The 10356-nt window shown below is 40.7% G+C and overlaps 1 protein-coding gene across 1 annotated transcript; it reads left to right on the forward strand.

Moving 5' to 3' along the window:
* Positions 1-1853, forward strand: LOC116416342 (ankyrin repeat and SOCS box protein 10-like). Its single transcript, XM_031924269.1, has 3 exons — positions 1-303; positions 389-1013; positions 1107-1853. Exons 1-3 carry the CDS (start codon positions 86-88, stop codon positions 1851-1853), a joined length of 1590 nt encoding a protein of 529 aa, XP_031780129.1. The 5' UTR covers positions 1-85.
* Positions 1854-10356: the final 8503 nt, after the last annotated feature.

The following is a 10356-nucleotide window of genomic DNA, read 5'->3' on the forward strand; positions in this document are numbered from 1 at the left end:
TCATAAGTTCTCATAGTGACTCTGTTTAGCGCAGTAGAACGCAAGTTTGTTTCGAGATTATACTTAGATCGGCAAAGAGTGAATCATGAATTCCAACTTGAAGAACAAATTCAACATGCTCAACTTGGCGGTTGAGATAAACGACTTGGCTGGAGTGGAGGCTTTGCTCTCGAAGTATCCGTCGCACGTTAACCTGGCCCTGGAGGACGGCAGGACGCCGCTGCACACCGCAATCGCCAAAAACAACATCGAGATGATGAAGATCCTGCTGCAGCACAAGGCGAGCGTCAATCGGGACCTAAGGTAATTATTCAAGGCGGACAAATTTTTCGAATCAAAAAGTTAGCATTTGCAAACTAAAATTAAAATAATTTTTTTCGCTTTTCAGTCGGAGAACAGAAACGCCCTCACCGCTGTGGTTAGCGATGCTCCAGTGGCATGACCACCAAGCGGCCGAACTGCTGATTCGCTGGGGCGCCGACGTAAACGAGCGGTGTGATACCAGCCTAATAAGCGGCGAGGCGCGGCAGAACTACGACTACGACGCGCAGACGACGTTCTTGCACGTGGCGGTGCACCGGCTCGACGCGTCCCTGGCCCGGCTGCTCATGGACCACGGCGCCGATCTCTCGGCGAGGAACGCCAAGGACCGGACGGCCCTGTTCGACGCCCTCGTCGCCGGCTGTCCGGCTGACCTGGTGCTAGAGATGCTGAACCGCGGCACCCGACACGAGCTCGCGCATGCCGACAACATGCAGCGCACCTACCTGCACTCGGTCATTGGCGCGGGCCACGAGGAGCTGACGGAGCTGCTACTGGCACAGCCCGAGGTCGACACGACCCTGCTGCACTACACCGGGAAGACGATGCTACACTTTGCCGCGGATGCCCGCTCGGAGAGCGTGAGTACCGCCAGGTGGCTACTGGAGAGGCTTGTCCCGCTTGACGCCAGGGACAGGATCTTCCAGAACACGCCGCTGCACAGCACGCTGCGGACCGGCAAGTCGGCAATGGTAAGTTCCTTGTCGATCCCGACTCTTCCTTTCGAGCGTCAACTTTTTATTGCCAATTGTGCGTGCTAAATATTCACTTTCTGTCCTTTTCAGGCGAAGCTGCTGATTGAGCGGGGAGCCGACGTGAACGCGAGAAACGGCGACGGCCTCCGTCCGCTGCACCTGGCAGTGACGGGGCGCTGCAACCTGGACGTGTTGGAGCTGCTCCTCGCCAAGGGCGCCGAGCTGCAGCAGCCGACGCCGTCGGGCCAGACGGCTCTGCACCTCGCGTGCAACGAGGGCCGAGAGGAGGAGATTAAAACTCTGCTCCTGCGCGGCGCAGACCCGCTCGCGAAGGACGACGTCGGCCGCACGCCCTTCCAAATGATTAAGCGGCAGGCGACTGGGGCCGCCTGCCAGATGATCAGGCGTCTGGCCGCGCTAAGGTTGGCCGAAGGCATGCAGATCTACGAGCAGGACGAGCGGTTGATCGAAAGGACGCCCTACATGCAGGAGCACTACGTAGCCTGCAAGCGGGAGCTGCAGAGGATGAGGAACTTCAAGGTCTACAACGACGTGACGCTGTTCTTCATCTTCGCGGCGAGCGATGAGAGACTGGGCATGCTCATCAGGAACGAGGAGTTTCTGGCCTCCTTCAAGTCGCGCTACATCGAGCACCAGTACCATATCTACAATGATTACATCTCGGCGAAGTTCGAGAGGGCTGAAAAGAAGCTGCGCCGGATTTGCGCGGTTGAAAGTCACCTATGCGAGATTTTCTCGGATCATCTGACTTACGCCGCCATAGAAAATCTGGCAAAGTTCGTTTCTGTCCAGGATTTGCCTGGTTGTAAATTGTAGATATGTACTAATTTTATACGTTTTATGTATACCTTAATTGCGCGGTTACACGAAAAAAAAGTGAGCCTGGTGGGACACCGGCACTTGTGTGCAGAATCAGGAAAACTGAATAATGCCGATACAGCGCATACGCGTGCCATTAGGGCTAGTCTAGGCGCTGAGCACTTTTCGTCGGACTTCAATGGCCAGTAGATCACCAAGGTTTTTTCTATGTATTTTGCCTCCTGAACACGAATTTCGAGGGTGGAATGCCGAAAAGTGGTCAGGTAATTTGTTATTAACAAATTAATTGTTAATATTCAACAAAATTATGTTATTTCGAACCAGGAAACATTTTTTTAGATTCTTTATATTATTCTAAATCGAAAATGTTCTTATAAGATTTTCTGAAAAAGGCTTTGTTTTTGAGTAAAAATTGATCAAGTTTGATCAAATTAAAAAAAAATCTCGATTTTGACCGGATTTTAGTACTTTTTTACTAGAAAACAAAGCCTTTTTTAGAAAATCTTATAAGAAAATTTCCGATTCAGAATTATATAAAGAATCTAAAATACTGTTTTTGGGTTGAAGTTTTTGGGAAATAAGATATTTTTGTTGAATAGTTACAATTAATTTGTTAATAAAAAATTACTTGACCACTTTTTGGCATTCCACCCTCGAAATTCGTGTTCAGGAGGCAAAAATACATAGAATAAACCTTGGTGATCGACTGGCCATTCAAGTCCGACGAAAAGTGCTCAGCGCCTAAACTAGGCACACAATCGTGCCGAATGAGAACGGTCTGAGAGAAGCCGATACAGCACAGACCCGGTGCTGTTTTGGCACCAGTTTTTGCGCTACCTCGTTCGCAGCGCGCTCTCTCCGAAGCATGCGCACGCATAGTGTCACAGAGGCAATCTTCCACTCGGTTCGGCGTATAGCATCAGAGTTCTAGTTGTGGCTTATTATATAATTGTTATAATTTTGTTCAAAGATGTATCAGTGATACACCTTTAAATAAAATTATAACAAATATAAGAAGCTACAATCCCAAAAAAATACCAGAAAATAGCCTTTATTGCGCCCCGGGAAATTTATTACCTGGCCAAGCGAGCATTATTTTTCTGGCATAACTGAGCAGCCCAGACGATTCTTACCCTATTTTTAATTGCTTGTAGTCGTCGTACCCTATTTTAACTCGTATAGAATGAGAAAATCCGACAAAAAACCGAAAATTCTCGTTTCAGCGTATTTTTTAACATTTTTAGCCTATTTCAAAATGCTCGTATCTTTCGATAGGGGCGGCTAATTACGACAATTTTTTTTTTAATTCAAGATCTTGGGTTAAGCTGCTCAGTTATGCCAGAAAATCCCGGGGCGCAATAAAGGCTATTTTCTGGTAACTTTTTGGGATTGTAGCTTCTTATATTTGTTATAATTTTATTTAAAGGTGTATCACTGATACATCTTTGAACAAAATTATAACAATTACATAATAAGCCACAACTAGAACTCTGATGCTATACGCCGAACCGAGTGGAAGATTGCCTCTGTTGCACTATGCGTGCGCATGCTTCGGAGAGAGCGCGCTGCGAACGAGGTAGCGCAAAAACTGGTGCCAAAACAGCACCGGGTCTGTGCTGCATCGGCTTCGCTCAGACCGTTCTCATTCGGCACGATTGTGTGCCCTAATGGCACGCGTATACGCTGAATCGGCATTATTCAGCTTACCTGATTCTGTACACAAGTGCCGGTGTCCCCCCAGGCTCACTTTTTTTCCGTGTACAGTGGTTTGAAAAATGTTCGTTTAATTTAATTTTCGAATTTGTTCGAATTTTTATGTAACTATTCATATTTGTAAATATTTTTAATACAAACAATAAACATGCATAAAAAATTTAAAAAGATTGATTTGAAGCCCTGCTTAATATTCCCCTAGTTGCATATAGTATATCCTATTAATTTGAATGAAAAATAACACTTTTTATGCATTTGAAATAAATAGAAAATCGAGTTGTTCTTAGCAGCGGGAGGAATAGTATATTACCTGCCTAGGGAGGAAAAAACTTGGACAGTCTATATTCCGTGTAAATTGTCATCCGAGCCGAAGGCGAGATGAGCCATGGCGTCGATGGCCAAAATCGACGTGCCGACCTCAAAAAAATTCACTAGCAGCATGGCTCACTACTCCACGCCCAGCGCGGCCGTGTCGGTGTGAGCGCTCGGCCGAGTGATGGCCAAGCATGCGCAGTGAATTCGGCCAAGCCAAGGCACGGATAAAAATTTTTGAATTTTGCAGGATATGTGAAGTATGTGTTGCAAAATATGCAGAAAGAGTGACTTTCTGTTTGATAACTGAGCTGAATAGCTTGTTATTTTATTTAAAATCACAGTTGTTAAAAGATTTCGATTAAACATCGAGTCTGGATAATGCACAACATTTGACTCATGCAATTTTTAGTCGAAGAAATTTTTAAAAACTCAATTTATATGAAAGTGATGTATCGTATAAACTTGAAATTTGATATTCAAGCCATTTGGATGTAATTAAGCACATTTATAAAGTTTCAACACTTAAGTTAAACCAGAAGATCCAGTCCGTCCCAAGAAGAGGCATTTGGATTCATCAAACTTTGGAAATATGTTGAAACACATTGAAAGGGCTTGTTTATCAAATTTCAAGTGTCAATCATGAATCAAAATTAAGATTTGCTATTTTTAGTCATAAGATTTTGAGTAAAACTGAATTTTTTCAAAAGGGATGCATCGTACAAACTTAACATGCAAGTCATTTGCATGTAATAAAACATATTTATAAAGTTTGAACACTTAAATTGGACCAGAAGGTCCAGTTCGTCCCTATTTTAAGTGTAAACCATGCGCCCCTATTGAGATTTCTTGTATTTGGTTATAAAAAATTTAAAGACCGTACTCTTTTTAAATTGGAATTCTTTAATATAATTAACCCATGCACCGAAACCTCAAACATGAGAATATTGTTAAAAACGAGTTTCGCTTTGGCAAATCGAAGGAAGGCGAGCAAGAGCAAGCCTTCAAAACAAAAACCCTTAAATCTAGCTAACCCACGCTCTAAAATCATGAACACAAGAATATTTTTAATAACGAGTTATACTTTGGCAAATCAAAGGAAGGCGAGTGGGAGCAAGCCTCCAAAACAAAAATCCTTAAAACTAACTACCCCACACTTCGAGGCTCCTTACAGGCAAGTAGAGCAGGAATTCTTGCTCCCCTTACGAAAAAGATTCTCAAAATTTGAGAGTTTACTCCCAAAATTGAATGTTAACTCCCAAAATTGAGTGTTTACTCTTAAAATCGAGGGTTTTACCCTCAATGTTGCGTGTATACTCTGAAAAATTGAGAGTTAACACTCGGGACTCGAGGGTTAAATCAAGAAGTTGGGAGTACACCCTTTAACATTTAGTGTTAACTCTCAAACATTGAGAATTACTATTAAAGATTGGGTGTTAATTCTTAAACTTTGAGAAACTAACCCTCAACTCTGAGCGTTAACTCTTAAACATTGAGAATATAACTCTCACCTTAAAGGATTAAATTCTTAAATTTTATATAAGATCATTAGAGATTGAACGTAAAGACATTTACGATTTTTTTTCTTTGATCAGCCAATTGTATGGCAAAAAAATTGATTTAGTTGAAGATTAATATGTTCTGAGTTACGTGATAACTTATTGTGATCAGCCAATTGTTTGGCAAAAAATCCTGATTTGTTTTAAGTATGTAGCCGACAACTGTGTTTTGCATGTGATGGGTACAGCCATTTTGGCTAAGAAAGATAGAAGGTATCTATAAGTATGTTCAGATAAGTATAAAAATTCTAAAAAATGTACTTGTTTCGTACTTCAGAAAATATATATTTATTAATGTATTATTATTTTTGCAGTTTATAATAAATAGAAAAGAGTAACACAATAAGGGTCTATATATGTTTTTATATATAGTGTATATAACTACTCAATTACTCTCGACTTGACTGAGAGTAACTCTCTAATTTAGAGTTATTCTCAACCGAATACCCAAGTTGAGAGTTACACTCAAGCTAACCTTCAAAACTGGAGTTACTCTCAACTTAAGAGTATACACTCAACTTGGGGGTAACTCTCAGTTGAGGGTGCCAAACTACCCTCAAATTGAGAGTTTTTTGAGGGTTTTACTCTCAAAATTTGAGTCTTTTTCGTAAGGGAAGCAAAGCTCCAAAACGAAAATTCTTAAATCTAGCTACCCTACGCTCAAAGACTCCTTATACGAGTATTTTTTGATTTTCAAAAATACGTCGGCAAATTGGAGGAAGGCGAGCAAGAGCTAATATTAAAGCTCTAAGACAAAAACTCTTAAATGTAGCTGCCCCACACACCGAGACTCCTAACACGAGTTTTTTTTTAAAGAAAGTATGTCGGCAAGTCGGAAGAAGGTGAACGAGAGCAAGCCTCCAAAACGAAAATTCTTAAATCTAGCTACCCAACACTCCGAGATTCCTTATACGAGTATTTTTAAAAAGTGAGTACGTCGGAAAAACGGAGGAACGCGAGCGAGAGCAAGAATCAAAGCTCCAAAACGAAAGTTCTTTAAACTATAGCTACCCAATGCCCTGAGATTCTTTATAAAAGCGTCATCTATTCAAAAATTACAATGGCACATTGAATGGAGACAAGCGACAGTTAACTGTACTGCTCTAAACGTGAATTCTTCAAACCAAATGCTACAATTGCAGCAACTATTTGTAAGAGAGTATCATTTAAAGAATTATAAACTTCTGTTCCTAAATGCTGATCTGTGAAACCAACTGCCACACGCACCATAAACTCTTTCAAGATTTGTCAAAATTACGTGATAACTACAGGGGGCAAGCTGAGCGAAAATTAGTAATGCTCAGGAAAGAAGCCCATAAAACGATCTACATCGATCTCAGTGTTTTGAGATTTTTGTCAGTTGTTTTTAAGAGATCCATTTCGAAGCTGTACTTATTGTTTATCCTCGAATGCCTCTGAAGTGCCATTATATTTCTATAAAGATACTGTTTTATACAGAATCTCGGCACTTGGGGTACACGTAATAGATATTAAGGACTTTAGGTTTTGAGCATTGAACTTTTTAAAATAGGACTTCAATAAAGGCTCTCGGCGCGTGGAGTAGCTAGATTTAAGAATTTTTGTTTTGAAGCTTGGTCTCTCGCTCTCGCTCACGTCCCTTCGATTTGCCACCTTATTTCAATAAAAATATATAATATATAAAAAAAACTGTTTGCCAAATTATAAGTCTTGTTTAATATTCTCGTGTTTACAGTCTCAAAGCGTAGTGTAGCTAGTTCTATATAAGGTTTTCCGTTTTGGAGCCTTGTTACTTGCTTGCCCGCTCGCCTTCCTCCGATTTGCCGACGTACTTTCTTTTTAAAAATGCTCGTACAAGGAGTCTCGGAGCGTGGGATATCCAGATTTAAGGATTTTCGTTTTGGAGGATCGCTCTAGCTTGCCTTCCTACGATTTGCCGACGTATTTTTTTTTGAAAAACAAAATACTCGGATAAGAAGTCTTGGTGCGTGGAGTAGCTAGATTTAAGAATTTTCGTTTTGAAGCTCTGCTTCTCACTCTCGCTCGCCTTCCTCCGATTTGCCGACCTACTCTCTTTTTAAAAATACTCGTATAAGGAGTCTCGGAACGTGGAGTAGCTAGATTTAAGAATTTTCGTTTTGGAGCTCTGCTTCTCGCTCTCGCTCGCCTTCCTCCGAATTGTCGACGTACTTTCTTTTTAAAACTACTCGTATAAGGAGTCTCGGAACGTGCAGTAGTTAGATTTAAGAATTTTCGCTTTGGAGCTCTGCTTCTCGCTCTCGCTCGCCTTCCTCCGATTTGCCGACCTACTATCTTTTTAAAAATACTCTTATAAGGAGTCTCGGAGCATAGGGTATCTAGATTTAAGGTTTTTCGTTTTGAAGCTATAATATTCGCTCTCTCTCTCTCTCTCTCTCTCTCTCTCTCTCTCTCTCTCTCTCTCTCTCTCTCTCTCTCTCACCTTCCTCCGATTTACCGACGAATTAAAAAAAAAACTCGTGTTAGGAGTCTCGGTGTGTGGGGCAGCTAGATTTAAGAGTTTTTGTTTTAGAGCTTTAATATTAGCTCTTGCTCGCCTTCCTCCGATTTGCCGACCTACTCTCTTTTTAAAAATACTCGTATAAGGAGTCTCGGAACGTGGAGTAGCTAGATTTAAGAATTTTCGTTTTGGAGCTCTGCTTCTCGCTCTCGCTCGCCTTCCTCCGAATTGTCGACGTACTTTCTTTTTAAAACTACTCGTATAAGGAGTCTCGGAACGTGCAGTAGTTAGATTTAAGAATTTTCGTTTTGGAGCTCTGCTTCTCGCTCTCGCTCGCCTTCCTCCGATTTGCCGACCTACTATCTTTTTAAAAATACTCGTATAAGGAGTCTCGGAGCATAGGGTATCTAGATTTAAGGTTTTTCGTTTTGAAGCTATAATATTCGCTCTCTCTCTCTCTCTCTCTCTCTCTCTCTCTCTCGCCTTCCTCCGATTTACCGACGAATTAAAAAAAAAACTCGTGTTAGGAGTCTCGGTGTGTGGGGCAGCTAGATTTAAGAGTTTTTGTTTTAGAGCTTTAATATTAGCTCTTGCTCGCCTTCCTCCGATTTGCTGACGTATTTTTGAAAAAAAAATACTCGTATAAGGAGTCTTTGTGCTTGGGGTAGCTAGATTTAAGAATTTTCGTTTTGGAGCTTTGCTTCTTGCTCTAGCTTGACTTTCTTCGATTGGCCGACGTAATTGCTTTAAAAAAAATTTTCTTGTAAGGAACCTCGAAGTGTGGGGTAGTTAGTTTTAAGGATTTTTGTTTTGGAGGCTTGCTCCCACTCGCCTTCCTTTGATTTGCCAAAGTATAACTCGTTATTAAAAATATTCTTGTGTTCATGATTTTAGAGCGTGGGTTAGCTAGATTTAAGGGTTTTTGTTTTGAAGGCTTGCTCTTGCTCGCCTTCCTTCGATTTGCCAAAGCGAAACTCGTTTTTAACAATATTCTCATGTTTGAGGTTTCGGTGCATGGGTTAATTATATTAAAGAATTCCAATTTAAAAAGAGTACGGTCTTTAAATTTTTTATAACCAAATACAAGAAATCTCAATAGGGGCGCATGGTTTACACTTAAAATAGGGATGAACTGGACCTTCTGGTCCAATTTAAGTGTTTATACTTTATAAATATGCTTTATTACATGCAAATGACTTGCATGTCAAGTTTGTACGATGCATCCCTTTTGAAAAAATTCAGTTTTACTCAAAATCTTATGAATAAAAATAGCAAATCTCAATTTTGGTGCATGGTTTACACTTGAAATTTGATAGACAAGCCCTTGCAATGTGTTTCAACATATTTCTAAAGTTTGATGAATCAGCGATGACTGGAAGATCCAGTTGGTTTCAAAAAACCTGCGCCAAATGCGTCTACTTGGGGTGAACTGGATCTTCTGGTTCAACTTAAATGTTCAAACTTTCTAGATATGCTTAATTACATGCAAATGACTTGAATATCAAATTTCAAGTTTATACGATACATCACTTTCATATAAATTGAGTTTTTAAAAATTTCTTCGACTAAAAATTGCATGAGTCAAATCTTGTGCATTATCCAGACTCAATGTTTAATCGAAGTCTTTTAACAGCTGTCATTTTAAATAAAATAACAAGCTATTCAGTTCATTTATCACCTGCAAAATTCAAAAATTTTCATCCCCGCCTTGGCTCGGCCGAATTCACTGCGCATGCTTGGCCATCACTCGGCCGAGAGCTCACACCGACACGGCCACGCTGGGCGTGTAGTAGTGAGCCATGCTGCTAGTGAATTTTTTGGAGGTTGGTACGTCGGTTTTATGAAATGGTTCTAGGCACAGCCCTGCTTGCTGCCCTGCTTGCTGTCGCGCTCGCCTCGATATTGTCTGATGCTCGCGCGAGCGTTAGGCAATCAATTCAAGCTGTTGGGCCAGATAGGGCGTGTCACACCGAAATTGGTATTCAATTATATGGACCAAAAATCGTTTCTAAGGTTGTTGTTTATGCATAAGCGTTTGGAAAAAATGTTTGTCACGGTAAAAAAATGTGTTTTTAAAATGTCTACAACTTTTACATTTAAGGTTTTTATGTATAATGTATAGCCTAAAATTTGTATGATGAATACTGATTTATTGCTATAAAAAAATCGATTTTGGCCTGTTAACTCGAATTAAAAGCATTTTCACGCTTAAGTGTAGATAGGAAAAAGTTGTATTTCTTCGAGATCTACAACTTTTTTCTACAACTATTTTTTGTAAAAACCGAGTTAGAGCCAAAAAAACATTTTTAGCGATTTTTGGATGTGACCGCATTCTGCGTATACATGCAGGATCGAGCCCAAAATAAATTTGGCACCTTACCATTACGATGGGAGTTCGCACACAAATTTTTAGCCCGATTGATAAAAGTCTCTTAGAGATAATAGTGTAACACCAACA

The sequence above is a fragment of the Nasonia vitripennis genome, chromosome 2 (assembly GCF_009193385.2).
Source record: "Nasonia vitripennis strain AsymCx chromosome 2, Nvit_psr_1.1, whole genome shotgun sequence".
NCBI lineage: Eukaryota > Metazoa > Arthropoda > Insecta > Hymenoptera > Pteromalidae > Nasonia > Nasonia vitripennis.